Genomic DNA, 25,541 nt, shown 5'->3' on the forward strand with positions numbered 1-25,541 from the left:
GGGAAGTATATCTAGTTTTATCAAAGGAAACTTTCCAGAGATGAAGGTGGCTAAAAGCCAGTATGTTACGTGCAGGCTTCAGAGAGCTGTGGTTTTATACCAATTGAGGATTGAAAATGAATTTTTTAAAACAGCAAACCCGTTAAAGAACAAAATTTTCACTGGAGGTTAAATGAGAGATGAGTTCTATAGTTATATTTGGTATTTTAAGTGCCTAACAGAAATGCAAACTGTTATAACTTTAAGAGTCTCTATTGATCACCTGGAGGGAAGGAGGCAATTCCTTCCCACCAAGGATCTTTTCTTTCACTATAGGTGGTGATTCACTCTTGATTGCATATTTCTTCCATACACCCACCAGTATTGGTGCTATGTGACAACTGCACATGTATCATAAACAGGGTTTGTTTTCGTAATATAGCAAGCTGTATTTAAGGGGCTCCCCAAAAATGTGATGTGTTACCCTAGAGGAACATCCTTTAAATGAATGAATGTTGTCGTTACAGTGACCATTCAGTATCTGTACTGGTTATGTTGGATATTTGCTGTTTTTGTAGACGTGGGTGTGTTGGTCTCTGAATTTTGAAGAAACCAAATTGTCACTGTGCAATCAGCACAGAACAAACACCTCCCCACTGTCACACTGTCAGCATTTTCAGAGAAGTGCTCCCTTCACCTCTCTCATGACCCTCAAGGTATTTACCTTAGTCAGAAGTCTAGCAAGTATAGCTCACAATCGTACTGCATACTGAAAACCACCGACTGAAAAGAAAGCTGGTTTTTTGGTATATACTGCTTCCACCTACTTCCCACCCTTGGTTTACCCCTTACAGATCTACTCTGTAAGGAGTAAACTACTTCTCTCTCTTTTTTTTGAGCTACCAACCTTACAGCCTTATGTCTTTCTAAAACCCATCTCTGCTTTACAGGTATTAGCCACCTTTTCTTTCAAACCACTTAACAGATTAACATAAATCAAGTTACAATCTCATTCAAATTGTACTTAGCTTTGAGGATGTACCTTCTCCTTCAGACCAGAAGGGCTGTGTGCATGTTAGCTTGCCTAATTAAATTGGTTTATCTACAAAAGAAACTGTCTCTCACTGCAAATGATGCCTCACAGAAAATATTGTAATAATTTTTTTACGGCGAGTTGCGTGATGGTTCAATGATGCTATTTCTCATGAGTTGCAGCCCTGGTTGATTAAGATCCTCGCTACGGCAGTGAACAAGTGATTGTGAATCTTTGAAGAGCAAACACATTTCTGGCAGAGAGCTGTAGGTTATGTGCTCTCCTGTACTAAGGAAGGAAAATACTACAAATTCTAGGCTAAACTGAAGCTTCACAACCTGCTCTAAGGGTTAAGCATAAGACAACAGCCTTTGTATAGGACCAGAGAATGAACATCTGAACATCATCTCTCTTATGTCTAAGGGAATGAGGAACTATTTTCATGTCTTGCCTTTGCAGCTTCCACCTGTCTGAGCACATGCCTATTCATCCCCCCAGGAGAGAATGCCCCACTCCCAGGCCCACTTGAGCTACAAGAGGGAGAAGATGGACTGAGCAGGGCAGTGGGTGAAGTAAAGCCTATCACAATCTAAACTTCTGTGTCAATTCCTGCAAGGCATGCCAATATTAATATGCCAAGCAGGTCTTCCCATCAAAGTGAAAAATATGGATCTGTGAAAAGAAAACAGAAGAGCTGCAGAGAGCTGCCCTTGCTAGGAAGTCTGGGGACACTTCCAGTGAAAGATTTCCTTTCCTCCAGACTCAGAGCAGCCAGTTCCTCACAGACAACTTCAGGGACACTTGAATTTCAGTGCAAAGGTCTGTGAGCACTTGTGAGCCTGGTGTCTGAAGGCAGGACTGAACTTAGGGTCCCTCCTTGCCTTTCCATAGAGTCCCTGGAAAGACACAACTGCCTCGGCTTCCACTGCAGAACTGTTCCTCTGTGCAGCACAGCAGAACTCGTGTAGTAAAAGCTAATTAGGTTTACCTGTTCCTCAGCCTGTAAAATAAAGTATATGTAACCTGGAAGAGCTATTGCTTAGGGCAGTTAGGCATACTGGTGATTTCCACCAGTTGCTGTGGCTTATCAAATATAAAGAATGAACACAGCATTCTGATAAGGCTTTGAACTACATGCTGTAGCTTATCAAATTCCAGTGACATGGAGCACATTTCTGTGTTGTTACTTACTGATGCTGGGCTCGGCAGGCACTGCAGATTATTTTGCTGAAGTATGACAGAATCGTAATCTGTAAAATGAACTAGGATGTAATGCCTGTGACTCATGAGTAGTTTTGTTGGAATAAAGCTGTTCCATATCCATCATAACATTTAGAAAACAATACCTGGAATTTATTATAATGAAGTTTGCCTGACCCTCTTCCCTTGCTTTGCATACAAGAATCAACTGGACACCTTAGAGGGTTTTTTTTTCCCCTCTGCTCCTCCCAGAAACAGGAGCTGTTCCAGGAACAAGAAAAAATGCTCCATAAGTTAGGGTGAAATATGGTAGCTGAAAAGATTTTATTCTGTGATCAAAATACCAAGAAAAAGGGATGCTGTGTTAATGCATTAACAAAAGGGCTAGGCAAGAGGACTAGATAGCTTGCCACAGGTGGACAAAAGAACATAAAGACTGGCACAGGATTAATCTAATAAATTAAAGCACAGACTACAAGGACTGTGGGGAATTTCTTCTTTCTTTTCAGAAGTTAAAATTGACTGAGAGGTAACTGCAAGTGTTGGGGGTTGGGACAATTGCCCAAGAATGTGATTACTGGTATTTGCTGGCTGACAGAGAGACCTACTTGTTTTAACCACTGACAGTAAAAAGAGGCGTGGGTTTATTCGAAGCCTAAGTATCACTTGGTATTTTTAAAGGAATTAGGGTATATCTAAAAATTATAAATCAGTTTTTAAATTAGATTACAAGTTTGCCTCATAAAAATAACTGCAAGTTACATGTAATATCTGCACTGTGTTCAGATAAGAAGATTAATCACATTAAAATGCCAATAAGATGGGGTCAGTGCTGGTTCAGATTTCAAACAGCTAACAACAGCAAGTTGGCAGAGGCATGAGCTTACTTGGATTTTTTTCTCTTATTATTAAAAGGTATTTCAGAACATTCAGTCTGTACAGAGAGGAACACAGACTGAAAAGAAATACATAAAGAAAAAAAGAGTATATGCTAGAAATTTCTGATTCTGAAGTTTTAAAGGACAAAACTGTCAGTAAAAGACATAACTGCTGTTATGAAGGAGTTATGTCAGCTCTATGCCTTACTTAAAAGGGAATACTCAGGATCAGTAGAGTGGTCATATTTACCTCTCATGCGGCTGATGCTGGAATAATGGCTAAGTTTGATCTTTATTGAAAAACTGAAATGGGTTACCAAAAGGAAAAAAAAAAAATCAGTCTAAGGGATGGAGTGTTCAAGACTATGAACCTTATCCAAAGAATGTTAATTATAATGACACAATTACCATAAGAATAGACCAGGAAACAACTTGCTTATAACACAGAAATGGTACTAAGAGCTTCAAACTCCAACTGGAAACAAGACAGCATTTTCAGTAGTTGAGTGTAAGAGCACTGAAAGATGCTCCAGTGGAGGAAGGTGGATTCTTCTACTGCTGCTGCGGGTGAGGACGGTCTCTTAGAAGCTATTCCACAATGTGGAATTTCCCCATAGTTCCTGCAACCCTCTGTTGCCTTCTGTTTAAACCACCACAGATCCAGAAGAACTGCAAAGCTCTTAACTCTGTAAGAATGTTCCTTTTCAAGACTGATTTTTTTGCCAATTCTAACTGAGCTACAGTGAAGAGGGTTTTGGTTTGGGGTTTTGTTTTGTTTTGTTTGTCTTTGTTATTGCTTTCTAGATGGCTGCTAAACACCAGGCAGCTACTGACTATACATGAATCTACAGATTTGGCAAGTGAGGACTGGTACAATTAATTTCTGAAGAATTTGTGCTTTAATTGTAAATGCGGTCTCTAACTGTGTGTCATTAAACCCTGGGCTGATGCTGCAGCTGCTGAGCCGTAAGAGGGCAGCTGCTGTAGATGAAGCTCCATCCTCATTGTGGTCAGCCACAATGTGAGTGCCTGTGCTGCCTCACCTCTTCCCTCAGCTGAATTCCTTTGCCTTTTAAAAATTCCCACTGCTGTCTCTATTAGGAGGAAGAGACACTAATGATGTGCATGAAGAGACTGAAAATGAAATGACAGGAGGAATGGAAAAAAGATCGTGCAGCACCCTTATCTACACTTGGAGTTTGTGCACCTGCAATTCCCCATCTCATCAGGAAAGAACACTACATTTCTCCCACTGCAGTCTCAGCCACAATGCTATTACTGAATAGTTATTACTTCTGCATTTTCACTAATAATAATTGCTAGAAATGAAATTAAGAATCTTGAGAAAATGCTACAAATCTGTTTCTTCAGCCTAGCTATGGTTTGGTTTTGTTTGGCCTCTTCTGCATTTGGTATAAAAGCTCTAAAATCTTTCCTTAAAGGACAAAGCACAGGAGATGTGGTGGAAGTGGGGTATTGGCTACATGAGGCTTCTTTCTTTTAGAGGGAATTTGAATGCTAATTTTTTTTTAAGGCTAAGAAAGATGAACAAAAGCCTGAGTCATTCTGCCTTTTCAACAGCAGTGGGATTAGCAGGAGATGGGAGGTTCCCGAGTTGCCATTGTGCTTATTCACTTTTCAGATCATAATAATGACGATGCATAAGCGTCAGTTCTGTATTTTTGAGATAAATATGACAGCATTGATAGATTTTATGACTGTTGCTGGAGAGAGACAGCACCGTCCAAGATCACAATCCTGCCTAGAAAGAAATAGGTGAAAAATGGTGGTTTCACAGATGCCTTTACTTGCACACAACCTGCATTCGAGTGCAAGACAAATGAATAAGAACCACATAGAGAGGCTGATGCTAAAGAGTAAATACCAGAGAACTAGCAAGTATCCACTACAACAGTTGAGGGTAGGTATTGCAGCAGGCCGGTGGCTCTGTTGGATAGGTGTGTGTGAGACTTGTTTCCTAGTACTGGATTGCAAAATTAAGTCGTCGTTCATTACAGCACTTGATTGCTATGAAGATGATTAAAAGCCACGAAGATGGTGAAGGGACTGGAGAATGTGAGGTATGAGAAGAGACTAAGGGAGCTGTGATTGCTTAGCCTAGAGAAGGCTCAGGATGCTCTCACCAATAACTGATGGTGGGAATAAAGAAGGTGGACTGAGATTCTTGTCAGTGGTGTCCAGTGACAGGAAAAGAGGCAATGGGCACAAATTAAAGTAACATAACTTCCATTAAACATGAGTAAAATGGGTTTTTTTGCAGTGAGGGTGATCAAACACTAGGACAGGTTGCCCAGAGAGGTTGTGGAGTCTCTCTCCTTGGAGATACTGAAGACCCAACTTTTGTCCTGAGCAACATGCTCTAGCTGACCCTGCTTCAGGAGGTCTAAATGATCTCCAGACGTCCTACCAACCCTCCATGACTCTGTCATTTGCATTGCTTTGACAATTGCAACTGAGTGAGGTACTAATTTCACATATTCTTAAAGGTCTCTGTTTTAACAAACTGCAATTCATACGGATGGAAATGGTGCAAGAGGCCACACAATTCCTGTGGTTTTAAAGCACTGCCCTTCACCTCCTGGCAGCAGAGACAGCACCTCACCGGGAGCAGGCCTGGCTGCCCAGGGCCCCACTTGCAATGACTCCCCACGGGGGGCCGCAGGCCTACCCATGTGCAAACACGCTTGCCCCTCCACTTCCAGCGGGACCAGGCCACCCTTCTCGGCTCTCCTCACCCTCCAAAACTGACGTTCCCCCTTGAGATGCGCGTGCTCCTGCGAGGCAAGCAACACATGGCAGCTACTCCCAAATGGTGCTCTTCCCGTCAGAAGCCGTGCAGCTCCCTACTCTCCTCCCCTCCCCTCCCCTCAACGCCCGCGGACGCGCACACCGGCCCGGGTCAGGGACCGGGGCCTGTCCCCGCCAGCCGGGCCGCCTCACGGCGATGAACCCTGCCCGCCCCGCTGCCCGCACCTGCGGCTGCCCGCACCTGCGGCCGCCCGCGAGAGCGCTCCCGCCCGCGCTGCCCATTGGCCCGGCTGCGTCACGTGGCCGTGCCATGCCGCCCGGGCGGGCTGGGGCGCCGCGGCTGCTGCTGATTCATTGGCTGTGGCGGGTTGCGGTCCTGCTCGGCTCGGCTCGGCTCGGCTCGGCTCGCGCGCGGCGCGGCCGTTACCGCCGCCCAGTCAGTCAGTCAGGTAGGAGGGTGGGAGCGGGCGTCACCTCCCGCTGGCTTCATCCCGCCCGGCTCCATCCCGCCCGGCTCCTTCTCCTCAGCGCTGAATCGTTGCGGGGCGAGGGCATCCCTGAGGGCTGCGCCTTTCGTCTGGGACGAAGTGGCGCTTCGGGGGCTGGAGGCGCGCACGGAGGCGCGGGAGGACGTGCCCGGTGCGGGTAAGCGTGGTGAGGAAACGGCTCTGCGGCGGGGGGGTGACTGAGCGGAGGGCGGGATGGATGGGGCGGCGCTGCCCTGCCCTGCCCGCTCCGCGGTAGGGCCCACTGCCGCGGCTGGCGGTGCGCGGGTGGGTCGGTGCTCCTGGCTGTGCGGCGTGGGGTGCCGCTGCCCCAAGTGTTTGTAGTTCAGCCTGCGTTAACAGGCGGCTGAGTGGTTTCAACTTGCGCAAGCCTTAAGGTCTGAAGTACTCCTCCAATTTTTATTTTATTTAAAATAATAAGAAAAAGCTTGCGGTGGTACTATTCATTTGGGTGATGTGGAAAATGCCACCTGCAGAAAGCTTGTGTCGCGTTTCTGAATTCGTGACGGAGTGATTCTGTCTGATGTTAGGAAGTCTGTGTATTCAAAAGCAAAACAGGTAGAAAGCCCATAGCTTGCTTGCAATACATGGAAATTCTTTTCAGTCCCCACCACATTGTATGTTGTGCTCTGTTCTGACTACTGAGCATTTGAATGAACTTAAAAATTTAACATAAAATGTTTGCAAAAAAAAAAAAGCAAGATAAGTTTGTGGTGTGTTTGTGGTGTTTTTTTTTTCCTAGATGACATCTCCCTTTGTGCTTTCAGACTGAAAAGGATTAAAGTCTCTCCTCCATGCAGCCTTAGATTACTTCTATTCTCAGTCTCGCCCTCTTTCCTTTCCCCCATGTGCTCTTCCCTAGTCTTCTGCTGATTCTCATACTCTCCCCCCCCCCCCCCCCGCCTTCTCCCTTAACACAATCTCTTAACAGTCCTCTTAGCAGTCTCTTCCTCTGGTAAGCAGCCTCTGTGGACATTGACTGGTGTGGCAGGCAGTTCAGGTCCCTCTCCTGAGCTGTCAGCCCTTGTCTTTGCTGGAGATGATCACCTCAGTGACAAGCCAGCAAAACTTCCCTCTGAACAGTCTCTGTTCCCTGACATTTGCCTCGCTCATTCTGATGTATCAACCTTGTTCAGCACCTAGTGCTGGATGGTGACAGGAAGTGTAAGCATGCTATTAGTTTACTACTTCTCCTGTGACAGGCGTAGCTGGTAGAGGGATGGGACAGCAGTGGCAATGCTGTCTTAAACTGCCTTGGCAAGGCTGGTCAGGTTTTGTTTCTGAGAACGTTGAGGCACTTCTATTGCCAGGTGTGTTTCACAGCCTACTGGTCTGTTTTAGAGCTGCTCCCTCTGCTCCTGTCTGTTACTCTCATTTGAGCTCCCCAGAGGCTGTATACACAGGGATGCAGATTTACGTAACTGATGTGGAAATAAATAGATGTTTTGATTTCTGCTTGGAGATAATCAGGTAATAGTCTTTAATACTGCTTGTTTTTTCTTGTCCATTTGTGGTTTCCTATTCAGGTTCCTAATCAGGGAGTCAAGACAATTTTTTACCACAGGAGTAAATACCTGGAAAGATGCCAGGGGAATGGCAACTCTCCATTGACTGAGGACAGCCTAGCTCCATTCTTGCCAAAAATAACGAGATATTCTGGGTGTATCAATCACAAGCAAAAATATATAAAATAAGTCAAGCTATTGTGAGAGAATACTTTTTTTTTGAAGGAAAAAAAATCCAGAATATTAAGAGCTGGACAAAGTCATTTACTGCCTATTCTTTTGCTGGTTGCCCACGTACGCTTTGTAGTGGAAGAGGTTTTAAGGTGAAGCACAGATGATGCTCTTGATGCTTGTTCAACAATTTAAATAAAATTTCCAGTCTTTGAACCAATAATACGATCTATTACTGGCAAAATTTTAGTACAAATAAGTGAAGCTTTTATTCTGCATACTCACTGCAATGGGCCTTGGTTGTACTGTTTTAATGATGTTTCCTTGGTCTCTAGTTGCTTGTTTACAGCCTGGTGTAGCACAGAGATGTGGCAGGGATTAGGAGTGGGAGAATTCAGATGTGTACTTGTGAGTTGTGTACTGCCGTCTGATTTACCTGAAAAGAAAGTTGTATTTGAGGCACTACGGTAAATTGTTTGCTTCTTCAGCAGCACTGGAGGGAAGAATTAGATCTAAAGACAGAAAAAACCCAAACAACCAAACCCAGTTCTGGCTTGGAAAAATCCCAAACCAGTTTGACTTTTAATAAACAGCTCCATTTCAGTGACTGTCTGAAATTCTTACTGAATGATTAAGGCAAAATTTCTGCATCGTATTGTAGGCTAACTACAAAAGTTCAGAAAACACTTGTCATTCAAGTGTGGAAGTTTTCAAGAAAAGCTGTATTTTTTATTTTATTTTGTTTTGTTAGTTCTTGAGGAGACATAATATGTAACTGACTTTTCAAATTGAAAAGCTCAGGTATTATTTGTGTCTGAGAGATTATGGCTTTACAGACCCTGTGTGGGTGAGAGCGTAAACTGAAGATTTTTCCACCATAGCACACTCAAACCACAGCTGTGAGATAGCCAAGTGTGGGAGTAGTTCTGAAAAAATGGTCAATCGTACCTGGGTTTTTTTTTCATCTCTGCCAGTTTATCTTCCGCTGGCTTCAGCATAGACAAAGAACAAAACTATTTCTGTGGGGAGCACGACTGAGAAGTGACGAGGTGCTATGAGAAGTGTGCTGTGGCCTCTACTTCAGACCAGATGGACATTACGTGAAGATTAGAGTCTTATTTTGTCATGGGAGAGGGGAAATGTACTCAGCTTCCACTTCAAAGCACTATGGTGTTTTTTTTTCACTGATACAAAATGAAAACAGAGCTATGAAATGAGTCCTGAATGCACTCAGCCATCTTCTGGGCTGTGCAACCCTATGAACAGCTGCTCTGTGTTTAAACCCAGGGGCCAGCACGTTGTCATGGGGCACTCTGCAGGTTTGGTAGGGGTGGCCTGTGCAGCAGCAGCACCTCTGCTGCATGGCGCAGGGCGTCTTCAGGCCCAGGTCACTGACACGAAAGGAGGCCAGGTAATTTTGGCTGTTTATCAGTCCTGAGCTTCCCAGAAGCAATCACATAACAGTACTTCCTTCTTTCAGCCTTGCCCCTGTTACAAATAGTCAGTTTAGGTGTGGTTATCTGAAATACTCCCAGGTGCCTCTGTTCTTAGATTCAGTTGTTCTTTTGACTGCACTGAGCACTATGCTTCCAGTGTTTCTTCATGACTTGCAGACTAGCCAGTTTGAGTAAATCTAGTTGAGTAACTCTATGCATAGGGTTACGTGCATTTACATAAATTCTCTTCACAGTGAGATTTTTTTTTTGTTTCAAATTTCACATCACCTTTTAGTTATTAAAAAAAAGAAAAATTAAAATGTTTGTTCTGTCCCTGCTATGGAGGCAGCTTTTTTAATAGGTTCTTATGTGATAACACAAATTGATGATATTTTAAAAACGCCTCTTATAGTTAACTTATCTCCTGATGGAGCCATTCCAGTTGACCTGCAGTGGGCTGATCAGTAAGAGTGTGGAGGGGGAGAAGCTTCCCTTTCTCTCTATTCAGAATAAGGCATTGGATTGACAGACATCAGGATTAGCAAGGAATCCAAAACATCCCCATCTCAGCACCGAGCTTTCTGTGAGAATAAAACTAATAGAGATAGTTAATAAAATTTAAAAAAGGACTACTTTACTAAAGCAGGAAAATTCAGGAAAACAGTGCAGCCCAAAAGCAGAGGCATTCAGAGCAGGCTAGTTGCAAACTTGCTTTATGGTTTACTCTTACCTCATTAGTGGATGTGCCAGAGTTCTTTCACTTCAGAGTTTTCTGTAATAAATCTGCCTGGGACCTGTAACTGTGATGTTTACTGAAAGGTTAAAGGTTAAAAATTCATAGTATGAAAGGTTAAAATTGGCAGTATTATAAATAGCTGAGGGAAAGGCAGCCTTTCTTTTGTGAAGTTTTGAATGTGCTTACATATACCATTGATGTTAGCATTTTTAACGTTGTAGGACTTAAAAGGTCCCAGTACTTTAGTGCTTACTGATAGGGCTTCTTCTAGTCTGGTTGGTCTTCAGGGAACTTGGCTTTTGAAGCTGCCGTACTTGTACATCTAAGAGGAGATTGACTTTTGGCGGGGAGAGGAAAATGGGCTCAGCGATACCCAGAGCTCTCTTCTGACCACAGCCTTGCTGTATCTGCAGCCGTGTCCATGAGCCATGTTGAGAACTAGGTTCAGCAGAAGTTCAGCTGAGGCATGTCAGGCCAAGTGCTGCGTCCTACATTTGGGTCACAACACCCCCCCACCACTGCTACAGGCTTGGGGAAGAGTGGTTGGAAAGCTGCCCGGTGGAAAAGGACCTGGAGGTGCTGGTTGACAGCCAGCTGAACATGAGCTGGCAGTGTGCCCCGGTGGCCCAGAAGGCCAACAGCATTCTGGCTTGTATCAGGAATAGTGTGGCCAGCAGGAGTAGGGATGTGATTGTGCCCCTGTACTCTGCACTGGTGAGGCTGCATCTCGAGTACCATGTTCAGTTATGTGCCCCTCAGTACAAGAAGGACACTGAGCTGCTGAAGCATGTCCAGAGAAGGGCAACAAAGCTGGTGAAGGGTCTGGAGAACAAGTCTTATGAGGAGTGGCTGAGGGACCTGGGGTTGTTTAGTCTGGAGAAAAGGAGGCTCAACGGAGGCCTTATTGCTCTCTACATCTACCTGAAAGGAGGTTGTATTGAGGTGGGTGTTGGTCTCTTCTCCCAAGTAACTAGCAATGGGATGAGAGGAAATGGCCTCAAATTGCTCCAGGGGAGGTTTAGATTGATATTAGGAGAAATTTCTTCACCGGAAGAGTGGTCAAGCATTGGAACAGGCTGCTCAGAGAGGTGGTGGAGTCACCATCCCTAGGGGTGTTCAAAAGCCGTGTAGATGTGGCACATCGGGACATGGTTTAGAAGGCATGGTGGTGTTGGGTTGACAGTTGGACTTGATGATCTTAGAGGCCTTTTCCAACCTTAATGATTCTATGATGTCTGGGAAAAGGCTGCTGAAAGGATAATCTTCCCTCTATAAAAAATGCTGAAATCTAAACCTGTTATTTTCTCTTTAGAAAAATAGACTTTGCTTAAAAGAAAGGTTTAGTCTTGTTTTCTACTGTGGCTATAACAACTGTCAAGGTGTTTGGTTTTTATTGTTTTTGTGTAGAGATGTATTATTTGGGTGGAAGAGTGAATTCTTGTTAATATATCAGGTTTTTTGCCATGCTGAATGTCAAAATGAAATGTTTTCTGAGCTCAACTGAAGCTCAACTTTGTAAATTGAAGATGGATAATGGATTGATTGTGTAATTCTGCCCTAGCTACAGGAAATAAATGGAATTATGGGTAACAATCTTTATTATTTGTAGATAATACTGTCTCTTAAGACTGTATATTCTGACTGCAGTTTTTAAGGCTTTTGATACTGGAGTTAAGCTAAGCTATTTGCTTCAGTGTGTTTTGGGAGCAAATCCCAGTAGCTCTATACTGAGTGTTCCATGTCCCTTTGCTGTCAGTGCAGGATTGAAACTTTAAGAACTGAAGGAATACGTAGCTTCTGTGATGCAATGTTAGGTATAATTCAGCTGTCTTCTCAGACAAGGCATATGAGTGAGCTTGTATAGTATTTGCTCTATCTGTTTTCAGATCCGTATAGTTGTCTGTACTCATAATACGGTATGATTTCATAATAGTTTCTGCCTAGCTTCCAGGTGGCCCCTACTGAGTTGAACTACTAAGTGGGTGTTAATGTTTGCATATATCATTATTATCTTTAGGAAAATATTTGGTAAATGGTTTTGGTCTTTTATTTGTTAATAAAAGACACAATGTCATTGTTTTTAAACTAAGTACAACCAGTACTTAAACGATTAGCATGCAAATTGTATATAGTTGTGGAGACCTCTTTTTACACTGCAGTGCACACACAGCACAAGATATGAAGCATTAGTACATGGAAAATAAGACATTTTCATAAGAATGTATGTGTGGTGTATAAATAGTTTATTGTTGGAGCCTAGTTTACGTTGCACAGTTATAAGGATAGTAAAATGTGTGTTATATGATGTGTAACTCAGTAGTATGAGGCACAGATGTCTGTAACTTCATCCTTTCTCATCCTTAGTTCCAAGGATAAACAGTGACTAAACAAGCGCTTTTCCTTACCATTGTTATAAAGTCCTTTTGTGATGAATGCAACATCATTCTTGTTATTTTAGTGCAACAGCTCATGCAGATGATGCTGTTTGAGCATCAATCACAAACGTAACCACTGTTAACAATGGTACTTTCTTTTCTCTCCAAGAAAAGTCCCAGGTATCATGCACTCAAATTTGACAGGTATGATTTGATTTTTTTAATTATACAGTCAGTTTTCAGGTGTCTTTATATTTTTATTGCTAAATTTCACTTGTTTTGTATAGCTTTCTTCTCCCTTATTGTAGGTGGGAAGATTGTGTATTCCCCTGAAAAGACCACAAGTTTAATCTGAAATCCTGCCCATCCAGGATCTCAAGAATTGGCAAGAAGCAAGGACCATTTGGTTAAGTATTTCCTGCAGATTTCTTTCTCATCAGTGCTTGGGATTGGCATGGCTTTTTCAAAGCAATAGCCATGTAGCAGGGCTGTAGAAAGATGGGGTCTGTATTACCTTTCAGCTGATGCAGTGTAGGGTAAATAAGTTTGTGCTTGGTTTTTTCACTGACTTCTTTTCTTCTGACTTCATCTCTTAGCCCTTGGGATGGGGTAAGAAAAGGAATATGGTGGTGGCTGGTTCCCTAGCCCCCTGCCTCCCCTGCAGAATATTGTTGCTGATATGGGGACTTCGAGGGTATGGGAACAGCTTGAGTTGTTAACTTCTCATAGCCAACAACTTCTGGGTTAATTGTACTGCCTAGCTGATTCATCAGGGTGTAGTGCTAAGCTTTCTTAGGCTAGGACTTCTCACGGTTTGAAATTCTGCTACTTCTTTTTACTGCCTGGATTTTGGAATCTCCACAGTTTGTAAGGGGCCAACAGTTTGTTCATTTAGTCTATGAAGACTATAAAGTGCTTAGACTCTATGATAGTAAGCAGAATGGAAGTATGTAGAAAATAAATGTAGATTTTGATTGAAAATTTATCAAGTTGCTTGTGTCTACCATATTGGTAGGATTTTTTTGCTCCAGAAATGAACAGTACATTGACCAGTCCATGTGGTTTTATTCTTGTGCACGCAGGTCAAGTTTGGAGGTAGTTGTTGCTGGTTACATACAAGGCTGGTTCCAGATGTGCACAAAACTAGATTTGCATTTGTGGCCCCAGTGGTGGTGTAAGCCATGAAGTTGTACTTCAGATATGGTGTGTGTCCAATTTTACCTTTACAGTGACTCAGTTTGAAAGGTAAGTGGCTGTGAGCATTGCGCATTGTACCGATGATGTCTGGGTTGAAGCAAATAGTCCAACTGCAGCACAGTTTGATGGCCCGCTGCTGCAGTTCAACGATGCGGATTTTGTGCAAATATAGCCCAATGGTCAAACTGGCTTGCTCAGGTACCAGTGGCAGGCAAACTATGACCTTACAAACTTTCACACAGTTTACAAACGAGTTCTTATGAAGGTATAATTCAACTCCAGGAGTTGTAGTTGTACCTGTGTACCAGTTGACATCCTTTATCTGCAGAGACCAACCCAATGCTCCAGAAGGCCATGAGCACTTTTGGTTTCCAGGAGACTGACCTGCCTGAATCTCCTGGCTGGCAGCACTGAACGCAGCCCTGCTTTGGGATTTCTTGAGTGATCAAAGTAAAGCTTTTTGTTGTTCACTTACTCCTGAAAGAAATGAGCCAGAGTGAGGAATGGCTAGCTGCGTCCATACACATCGAAGTCAACAGAGGGGCTTTCACGTTTGCCTTAAGCAACTCGTGTGCCCCTTCCCCACCCCCCCAAAAAAAAACCCTCAGCAAGGTCAATTAGAGGACCTCCCCGTCATGCCTCAGAGCTGTGGGATGAATCACTGCTGTCCACTCATGGCAGGAAGAGCGCTTGAGTGCATCTCCTAGGGGAATTCCTTCCCAGAAGCCCTTATCTGGCACCCGCAGTCCTTCCACAACCTGCTGCAGCCTGGCGGGTGCACATGACAGGCTGCTAGCAGGCCAGCTCACCCTACTTTGCTCTTCCTCAGGATCTGCAAGGTCTTAATGCTCAGTATTTTCCCTGTGCTGGTCCTTGTTTCACCATAGTAGGCTGACTTTTTAAGTAGAAAAGGTTTGCTAGATCATTTCGAGGCGCGTATTATATTTCCCACAAATCCTGAGGAAAAGGTTTAGCCTGGGAGCTGGTGACCTATGTTTCAGTTAGCACTTCTGTCTCTGACAGTGGCTTGTCTACAATGGAAGTAGGCCTAGAAATGCTTGTAGACAGTAGTGAAACACTGCAGCTTCTAGTCCTAACCTAAGATTGAAACAAGACAGATTCTTTTTTGTCCTAGAAGTAGCTATTCTCCACATAAATCATAAATGGACTCCAGTGAGTAGATCAGGAGAGAGATCTGCATGTGGCCCAATTAATCTAATCTGCCTGTACTTGAGGTGGAAGAAGAAACACTGGTGATGCTATATGAGAAGTATTTAAATTAAAGGCTCCTTGATAAGGCTATAAAAGAGAAAAGCATTTCTTAAACAGAAATGTGCTAATAACATTTGGCAAGAGATGCATCATCAATAAAACCTTAAGGAGAAGGTAAAGATGGTGGGAACCTTGTGCAGCACCATGTAGTCTCTTAGGGCTCATTCACAAAATGAAACACAAAGTCTTGTAAGGGACAACTGACAGAGCTGAGATGGGAGCAAACTAGGACAGGAATCTTAGGTTTCTCTCTGTACTGTTTGCTTCTTCCAGAGGCAGCAGTTAATTTAGTTGATTAAAAACAAGAAAAACTTTCTAAAGCTTAATTAGATATTTTCTCTGATTCCAGGAAGTAAGAAGACTTTCTAGTCACTGGGAAAGCAAAGAAGGAACTTCACTGTTAACACGGTCACTTCAAGTTAGACTTACATCTTTCAGTCATGTTCTTTAAGGGTTGGAAGTAGAGAATGGGAAACATTCTCAGCCATGAACTGGATTGTCTACTGTCTTTCTTCCTCCTCTTCTGTGCTTCAGGCTATTTAATCTCCCTTCTGAGTGGCTAAAGGAAGGTGAGGGCAATGTGAAGCTCCTTATTCTGATTCAAGCAAACTGGGTTTGGTCATTTCTCCCTCCCCACTGGCAAATTGCTCATTGTGAAAACTAAGTTGGTGTAAGTTGAGAAATAGATTCATTTCTTGTTTAAAGGATTTATCATTTGTTAGTCAAGTTTTGGTATGTTCTGAACATTGTAACTGGGTATGAAGTTTACTTTTTCAAGCATACTTCACTATTTATTTAAAATTGTTTTGAGGCATTCCTGCCAGCACTTGCTAATGGTTGCAGAAAGAACTTTTTTACAAATTTGAAAAGCTGTCCATATTCCCTGGGTGAATTTGTGTTCCTCATTTTGTACCTGATTCATGTTCTTTATGTATGGCCCTCCTAGCACTTGAACCATGTGCTTTACTTGCACAGCCTTGTTCAATCCTTAGGAAGGATTGAAGGCTCAGTTATTTTGTGTGACATGGTTATTTAAGGCCCTTCAAGAAACTTTATCTGGATTTGACTTTGTGCTCTGAGAAGTTTCATTGCCCACAGAACAACTAATTGCCATAGTTTTATGAACTGCATGAAGTCTTCACCCTGCTGGGTTTTAATTGAATGCAAAATTACCCAAAGCTCAATTTGCTTTTACAATAAGTATTTTGTAATGTGTTTCAAGTTGGATGTCCTGACTCCAGCTGCTGCAGCAGATGTTTTATGCAGAGATGCGCTCTCTTTTGGTGTGCATAAAACTGTCTAATATTCTGAAAAAATTACTCTGCAAAATGTAAATCCCTAGTGCAGTGTTGTGGTAATGACAGAAATATCTGTCAGGACAATTTTAGTGATGCTTAATGTTGCATTGCAGTTTTTGTTAATCTGTGGGGAAAATCACTCCTGTTTTATTTGTCCTTCCATAGTGGCATATTGAAGCTGTTTAGTAGCACAGTCAAATTTAGGTTGGAAGGGACCTCTGGTGGTTATCTGGTCCAACTTCCTGCTCAAAGCATGTTCAACTAGATCAGGTAAATTTTTACTTGTATCTACATTAAATTTCCTGTTTCCCAATTTGTGTCTGTTATCTCTTGTCCTCTTACTCTGCATCTCTGAGAAGAGTCTGGCTCTGTCATCTGTGCACCCTCTGACTGTAACTGTAGACAGCACTGAGGTCTCCCCGGGGCCTTCTCTTGTCCAGGCTGAACAAACCCAGTTGCCTTAGGCTCTCATGCTTCAGCTCCCTGACAGTCTTGGTGGCCTTCCACTGGACTTGCCTCAGCGTGCCTGTGGTGGGTTGACCTTGGCTGGACACCAGGTACCCACCAAAGCTGCTCTATCACTCTCCTCTTCAGCAGGACAGGGGAGAGAAAATAAGAGGGGGAAAAAAAAACCTCGTGGGTCAAGATAAAGGGAGTTTAATAAAGCCAAAGCAAAGGTTGTGCATGGAAGCAAAGAAAACCGGAAGACTTATTCTCTGCTTCCCATCAGCAGATGATGTCTGGCAACTTCCACTGAAGCAGGGCTTCAGTATGTGTAGCAGTTGCTCTGGAAGACAAATGTAAATAACAACCCCACTTCCCTTCCTCCTTTCTCTTAGCTTTTATTGCTGTGGTGTGGAATATCCCTTTGGTCAGTTTGGGTCAGCTGTCCTGGCTGACCCTGATCCCAAGATCTTGCCCACCTCCAGTCTACTGGTAGAGGGGGGAAATGTGGGAAAGACAGCCTTGATGCTGTGCCAGCACTACTCAGCAGTAGCCAAAACACTGGTAGCTGGCAAGGTGTTGATAACACACCAGTGCATGGCACTGTGAGGGCTGCTCTGGGGAAAATTAACTCCATCTCAGCCAGACCCAGTAGAGTGTCCTTGTCTTTCTGGTATTTGGGATACCAAAACTGGATATAGTACCCCAGATAAGGTCTTAGCAGTGGTAGGTATAGAAGAGTAAACATTTCTCTTGATCTGCTGGCTACACTGTTGTTAATTCAGTCCAGTACACACTTGGCCACCCTTGCCACAGGGCGTGTTGCCGACTCATGTTCAGCTTGTTGTCCATCGCAGGTCCTTCTCCACAGAGCTGCTTCCCAGCAGTCATCCCCCAGCTTGTACTACTGCATGGCATTATTCCCTCCCAGATACAGGACTTAGCATTTGCAGTGGTGATCCTCGTGAGTTTCCTGTTAGTCCGTTTCTCCAGCTTGTCCCAGTCCCTCTGAGTAGTGATCTGCTCTCCAGCCTCTTGAGTGTCCCCTGCACAATCCATGAACTTGCTACAAGCTCACTCCATTTCATCGTAGTATCGGTCCCTGAGGGGTACTGCTGATAACCAGCTGCCAGCTGGACTTTGTATGGATAATGTAACCCTTTGAGCCTGGTAGTCTGACCAGTTCTCCACCCAGATTTTCATGGCAGCATTCATCCTAAGCTGCTGAGGCTGGTGGTCTTTGTTACTTACTATTTTGAGCTATAAAAGCTATATTCAGTTTGAGGAGCCTGGTTTTGATGCTTTGTACGCTTACAGGCATCTCTGTGGAGGTGAGCATAGGTTCTCCTCTTTCCACTGAAGAGAAGCGCTATGTTGACTGGTGGTGGGCAAGCCAAGACTGGGGAGGGAGTGGGAGGGGATGTGATATCCTTGTCTGATGAAGCAGTGATACTGGGTTTTAAAGGAACAGGTGAGAGAGAGCGCCTTCGTAAGCATAAGTGGCTGCTCTTGGGAACAGTGATGTGGAAAAGATCCCATAAATAAGAAAGGATCCTCTATAAAGCAAAAGATGTGCTAGCAGTACGTAGTCTCTATTAATGCATTTTGTATCCACAGGTATATTTTGAGGTGCAAGATGTCTGCCCTGAGGCTGATTTCTAACAGAACCTCCCAGCAGGCCTTGTCTAACTCTGATTACACCTGGGAGTACGAGTACTATGAGTATGGACCAGTGTCGTTTGAAGGCCTGAAGGCTCATAAGTGTAAGTTCAGTAGAGTCATACTTTATTGCAGCTGAGCTTCCCCACCTTAATGTTCCTGCTCTTCATTTGTAACTGATTACTGTACAAAAATATCTCTCTCCTAATTTTTTGAATGCTCAGCAATTAGAGGCATTACTCTATTTATTAGAGTATAATAATTGTTTATTATTCTGTGTCTTTTTCTTGACTTTTTTTTTTTATGCTTGAGAGAACCATGGATTTCTTGGCTGTGGTAGAAATTTGTCAATACTGAGGAATATCAGGCTATCAGGAACAGTTTATAATGACAAATACAGCCACTGCTGCTTCTGGTGATTACTTGGTATCATCTGCGTTGCTTTGTTCTTGTTCCTGTTAATGCTAAAAAGGCAGTGGTGGGCAGCCTTACTGCTTTTGTTTTTCTTCGTAGAAAATAATTTTCAGGCTTTTAAAAGATATAGAACAAAAAAAAGAAAATTCTACTTGTTAAGAAACTTTTATCATTGGGACTCTCTCTCAGAATGCTAAATTCGGCATTCTGCTAATACTGGAACTGTTTTACAGTAGATGTAACAAGTGGAGGACAAGGACCAGAAAGATGAAGAATATGGGTAGGAATTCAGAGGAAATTTAGCTAGCACAAGCCAGTACAGGTGGACTAACATCTAAAATCTAGACAATGGCTTTGGCTTTTATGCATTTTTTTTTTTTGTAGGGGGAGATGGTTGGGGGGGGAAACAAAAAAAAAAAAAAAGGAAAAAAATCAATAAGCATTATGCCTAAGAGAAGCAAACCATCTTGTTTCTTTGTTTCTGAGCTGGATACACTTGAGAGGGTTTGAGCACCAGTTTTCAAAGTACTGGGGAAGGGTCTCCATCCAGTGCTGGAGCACTGGTCCAGGGTGGGATACATACTTTCTGCCTCGTTTGTCATGATGAGGATTCAGACTGGGAAATGGGAGTGCCTGCAGTGGCCAAGAGCAACCCAGAAAGGCTGATGTCCCTTGGCTCTGCACAGTCAGGAGGTTTGGGGAGGCTCTGTAAAGGACAGAAGAAACTTGTTGAAGTTGTTATTAACACATTTAAAAAAAAACAGAGCAGAACTTGCTTTTTAGCCTGACTTGTACTTTACCTTTTTTTTCCCCCCAAAAAAAGTCTGCTGATTACTGTCTGTATTTTTACAAATGTTAGGTACTTGAAAAATGTAGGTTAGCTTTTATCATGTTTCTAATTTATATTCTATTCTTCCACTTAATCAGAGGCCAAACCTGATTACAAAGACTACTGATTACAAAGATTAGGTGCAGTGTTATGTACATGCCTCCTATTTAGCTCGGTGTGTCAAAGAGTGTAACAGGAGGGAAAAAAATATGATAGTTACCTCTGGATTGTGGAAGGTATAGCAGCATAACAGATCTTGGATTGCCATCGAAGTGATTGCCGTGCTAAGTGTGGCGGCTTCACTGTCTGGCTGTGCTGTTCATAGAGCAGGAGGGTTCTGGACAACTCTTACTAGAGAATGGGACAGAAGTAACAACTGCTTTTGAGGTGGAGCTTGATGTACTTATGAAAGAGGTCAATAGTAGTATTGAATCAGTGACCTAGGAAGTCCCGTCTGGGATTTTTTTCATTGTTTTGTTTTTTGGGTTTTTTAACCTGACGATTGGAGTTGACTCTGTTTATTTTGGTGTTACTGCATGCGTTCTTAGAGGGCTGACTTTAATCTAGTAAAGGAACAATCTATGTCTGTGTGTATGACATGGTATGTTGGTGTATTTCTTGTTCCAGCTATTTCCAGCTCAGTTGAAACTGTTGAGGAATGTGGAGACAATGAGGTCAGACATTTAACTTCACTAAAATCCTAAACTGGGGAGGAAGGAGGAGAGGCATTGGATTAGGAGGGACACCTTGAGTATTGACAAAAAAGGGGTGTTGATGAATACCTGTAACTTATGTTGGGGAGCTTAAAGGGGTGTGGACTCCAGTTCAGGTGTTGCAGGGTGGCAGTGACACTTGGCCAGCTGTAAAACGTCACAGGCCCTTCTTAAAACTAGAGGTGTGTGATTTTTTTTTTAATTGTTTGATATACAAGGTATTTCACCCAAAATGAGGACACTTTTTTTTTGAACCATAATGTCAGATGAATTCAACAAGAGAAAGTTGGAGGCCACTTTCAGACTGATGATGATTTAATTCATTGTAGGCAAGAGGAGGTTCATAATAATTTAACGTACATACAAAGGAATTCAGAAGCCTGTTTTCTGAAAGCAGAGAGAAATCTGTGCAAAGTGACCTGTGAAAAAAATATTGACAAAGCAATCTCATACACAATAATACATTTCTTAAAAAAAGTGGGGAGAAGATGAGCTGTTCAAATGCCACAGTGACTTCTCAAATATATGACTGCAAAAAAAAGCTGTAAAAAAGTATGTTCTGCCTGAGGAGAAGTGAAGGCAGGAACTAGAAATCAGAAAATCCAGAAAAGTAGGCACCAGATGTTTTGTAAATTAAAGCTTTAGAAAGTAAATAGACGAAGATAGCCAGCAGATATCTGTGACTGGCAGAGATGAGAACAAAATCCTTTTTTGTGTGTTTGTGTCCTGGTTTTCGGCTGGGATAGAGTTAACTTTCACAAGAAGCTGGGAGGGGACACAGCCGGGACAGCTGACACAAACTAGCCAAAGGGATATTCCCTACCATATGACATCATGTTTAGTATATAAGGGCTGGAGCTGTCCAGGGAGGAGTTGCTGCTTGGGGACAGGCTAGGCATTGCATTCCAGGTGGTGAGCGGATTGCATTGTGTATCATCCACTTTGAATATTCTAAGTGCTATTGTTTTTCTCTCCCTTTGCTGTCCCAGTAAACTGTTCTTATGCCAACCCAGGAGGTTTACCTTTGTCTTCTGATTCTCCTCCCCAAGCGACCACGTGGTGCTTGGCTGCCAGTTGGGGCTAAACCGTAACACTTTGGAACAGAAGAAATCTTAGTAATATTAGAGAGGTAAAATACGTAGAAATACTCAAGGGAGTCAGGACTGCTGCCAGGATGTTATGAGTCTGTGTTATGAAGGAAAGGAAGGCTGATACTGCAACTTGAGAAAGTCATGGGATGCTTTCCCAATCTATTTGTAACTTGAGACAGTATTATAAATGTAGTCCTGTGTACCATATTTTTTAATAAATGTTGTGTACTGTTTATTTTGAATTAAATGTTTAGAAGTTAGTAGGTTTGAATGATTTGCAGTTAAATGAGTGAGACCTAAATGAAATACTGAAGAGAACTCAGGCCACCTGCTTTAATTTTAAAAAAATCCAAAGAGTGTAATTGATACAGCAGAAGGTTGGAAGTGCATCAGAAGCCACAATAAAACAAGGAAAATGTACCTTTAGGTGCAGTAAACTTAGGAATTCCGTTGGGGGGGGGGGACGATGACATCAAACAAACAACTAGACAGGCTTGTTTTTCAGCACACAAAAAATGCTGGCAGGTATGATTTTTTTTTTTTTTGGTGGGGAGTAGTAGCTTATCAGAATCTTTATTTTTTTATTTTTATTTTTTTTCCTTTTTTCCCTTAGTTGGTGAGTTGTATTTTGCAGCTGGATCAATATAATCTATGTGCATGTGTTTTAGACATCTTACTTGATCAGACTTTACATTCTGGTTATCAATGCAGTTGCATATCATTGAAGCATGTCTGACTAATTGGTAGGTACTAGTAGCTGTAAATGGTTAATTGGTATTTTTTTTAATAGGAGTATTTCTTTCTAGATGAAATTCTAAGGTAGTATAAAGTCTGGTAGGATGATAGATAATTATGAGCTATTGTGTATTAGTAAGGCCAAACACAAAATGCATCTTGAACCACTGAATACAGGCTATAATTATAGAATGATTCTGAAAATAATTTAGGGCTCATAATGCATGGAATTACACAAACTCATACCAGTATGCTTTAAGAAAAAAGGACTATTACAAACTTCTCCCTCCCTCCCCCCATCATGGACACCTATACTTGAACCATCCTCTAGTTATTTTACAAAGGGTGTTGAGAGGGGGAGATGTGGCAGAGATGGAATAAACATTGCAGTGGGAGACTCCTTGGCTTAACAGAAAAAGGAATAAAGGAGTGACTTAATTGTGATAAAGTATTTTCACAGGGAGAAGACCTCAAGCTGCAGCAGGCACTTTGACTTTGCAGAGAAAGAGCAAATGTTTTGAATTTATTTCCAGTTTCCAGATCTTCCTTTTAGCATGGAAGAGATTTCACAGTGGGAGTGTGATTAACTGTTGCGGTCAAGCACCAGGCAGGATAGCTGATTCCTTGTTTTCTGGTGTCTTTAGTTAGTTCTGTAGGAGATTGAACAGGTGGGCTAAAGGTCTGTACTGTGCCTGCTGCGCTGGGTCAGACAGATCATCGTGTAGCTTTACAGGCAACAAGGATCTCTGAGGTTCAGTAGTAGCTGTGTAATGAGAGGTTAAGGGTAGATGGGATACCTGTCCTGACCAAGACTTCCCTCTTGCATGTTTGTATGTTAATTTTTTTTTTGAACTTTTACACTGAAAGTTTTGAATATTTGCATAACCAAAAAAAAAAAACCTAACTGAAATGACAGGTGAAAAAGTACCTGTATACTGTGGGTCCTGGACCAGGTCATGCTTATCAATTGATTGTTGTCTGGAAATATGTTTGTCCCACTTGGATCTCTCTTAATCAAGTTCCTGGAAGCTTTGAGCTTCCTTCAGAAGCAACTGTGGATCAACTTTGAAGTCATAAGTGGGCATAGATTTAAGTAGGAGTGGTGATTTATCTATGGGTCCATTTGCTATAAATGAGAACAGTAGGTACATTTTATGCACACAGGCAAAAAGCCATGCTCTTCCCAATTGCTTCTATATTTGGCTACTGCGTTGGTGTTTTCCTTTTAATTAGCTGGTGGTTTAACCCTTTTTGTCCAATTCCATTTGGGTCCTCTGACATTGTATTGCAGCTTTCTGCATGCAAGCTGGAAACACAAATTAAAAATTATTCAAAATGTCTTGTATATGGTGGTTATTGATATTTGTTGAGGTAGCAAATAGTTTTATCTGTGGTTCCATTTATGTCAGAACCCTCTATCTTAACACTGAGAGAAAGCTAGATCTTTCTAAACCTATTGTGTCAGAGAAATCCATCAAACTCCAGAAACTGAATGGTCTGGGGCAGAAATCATTTAAAATAGCAGGAGTTCAGTTAGAGGTTTTTGCTGAAAATCAAATAATCCTCTCTTCTGAGTTCTAGCACTGAAGTTGTTTTTAAAGCAATGCTTGGAAATGGGACAGGCATCACAAAGGGAGCTGCTCTTACTTTACTGACCAAGAGAATTCAGTGTTTTCCCTCTTTCAGCTTGTTTCTGGTTTGTCCAGACATCAGCAAAACTTGGGCTAGAAGTAAGAGCTTCAATGACATCTTTCTGTTTAAAAATAGATAATGATAAATCTGATCATCCTTCTTCTTTGCCACCCAGGAATAAGATGCAAAGTCTTTTGAGATTTGCAGTCATGCTGCATGTGGAAGGAAACCTTCTGCAAGTCCGGGTGAAATACTGATCTTGTTTTCTTTTTTTTTTTTTACCAGATTCCATTGTGATTGGATTTTGGGTTGGTCTTGCAGTTTTTGTCATCTTCATGTTTTTTGTCCTGACCCTGCTGACGAAGACAGGAGCACCACATCAAGAGTGAGTCTGAAAACTGGAATAACAAATCCAACCTGCTAAGTGGCATGTCTATTCTTTTGCAGCCCCCAAACAAGCAGCAACAGTGCTGACATTGCACTGGCTCAGTAACATCTTGTTCTAGTCTGTTCTTATGAAAGGGTGCAGTCTATCTTTGTTTCAAATAATCTTCGTTCCAAGCACTTCTGTAGAATTGTTATGAATGTGTTCCCTATTTAGCAAATAATCAGTAGGCACACAGTAAGAGAAGGGAATAGCTGTATGTATGCATTTTCATGCTAAAAGGAAGTTGGTGGGTAGGCTGCCAAACAGGTGGCTTTAGATTACTGTTCTGCAAATAAATGGGGTCATTCTAGGTAGGCTCACGTTAGGATGGAGTGGAAGAGAGAAATGTGAATACTGACAGAGTTTATACAAATAAAATGTAGCACAGATGTTAAACTGATGAAGTTGAAGTCTGGTGGGTTTCCACATGTTTGTGTGTTCAATCCGAAAGGTAGCTATCGGTAGTACTTACAAAATCTTCCCTTAACCCTGTAGGTCCCCTAGTCTGAGTGTCTTAGTTTCTGCTGAGAAATTCCAGTAGATGCTGAAGTACAGATCAACTCCACATTTGTTTAGCACCAAGGACCCCTGAAAGTCACAAACTAACCTTTTTTTCTTCTTTCTGGCTGATAAGTATGTGCCTTGCCTCAGCCATTTATCTGCATTTGCACAGCACGTAGGCTGTCAGTGTCCCTTCCTCTGAGAAAGTTTAAACCTACATCTCCTCTCAGGCTTGCATGCCACAAAGTAGATATAAAAAGCCTCTCTGGAGAGTGAGATCATTTGCAGGTAGGTAGCAATGATGAGAAGCTGATTGTGAAAGGCAATTGTTAGTGCTTATCGCTTCCTAAAGCAGCCTGCCTACCTCTGCCTGCTGAAGGCCCTTTGTTACTTAGTCATATGTAGACTGGCTCTGAAACTTCATGTAATAGCACATGTCTAGAGACATGGACATATTAGAGAGGATCTATGTATATCATGGGCCTCTTTTGTGCTCCTAAATTTTTGCTTCTGTGAGAAGGAAATAGAGGCAGAAGAATTCACCTTCCCAGAACTGACTTGCTGGTATTTTTGCCTCCCTTACAAACTGTCATAAAGTAGCCAGACCTTACTCCCAAATATATTTAAAGTCCTTGTAAGTGTTTGTGTGCTGCCTCTTTTCCCTGGAGATCTTGTTTCTTAGCTGAGCATCTCAGTTTGTATCCCACGTGAATAGTTTGAGAGGGGAAGAAGTGGTGAAGT

General features: G+C 42.4%; 1 protein-coding gene across 3 annotated transcripts in view; it reads left to right on the forward strand.

Moving 5' to 3' along the window:
- Positions 1-6,256: 6,256 nt before the first annotated feature.
- Positions 6,257-25,541, forward strand: part of MRAP2 (melanocortin 2 receptor accessory protein 2) — a 28,364-nt gene continuing 9,079 nt past the window's right edge. For 2 of the 3 annotated variants that reach the window (XM_075747617.1, XM_075747616.1), the window contains exons 1-4: positions 13,705-13,833; positions 16,521-16,625; positions 18,417-18,562; positions 24,158-24,257. In XM_075747617.1, the coding sequence (XP_075603732.1) occupies positions 18,436-18,562; positions 24,158-24,257 (227 nt within the window). In that variant the 5' untranslated portion in view covers positions 13,705-13,833; positions 16,521-16,625; positions 18,417-18,435. Of the gene's footprint in view, positions 6,505-12,896; positions 12,995-13,670; positions 13,834-15,406; positions 15,627-16,520; positions 16,626-18,416; positions 18,563-24,157; positions 24,258-25,541 lie in introns of those variants that run through there. The other variant, XM_075747615.1, reaches the window with a different exon arrangement.

This window comes from Balearica regulorum, chromosome 3 (assembly GCF_011004875.1).
Source record: "Balearica regulorum gibbericeps isolate bBalReg1 chromosome 3, bBalReg1.pri, whole genome shotgun sequence".
NCBI classification, from domain to species: domain Eukaryota; kingdom Metazoa; phylum Chordata; class Aves; order Gruiformes; family Gruidae; genus Balearica; species Balearica regulorum.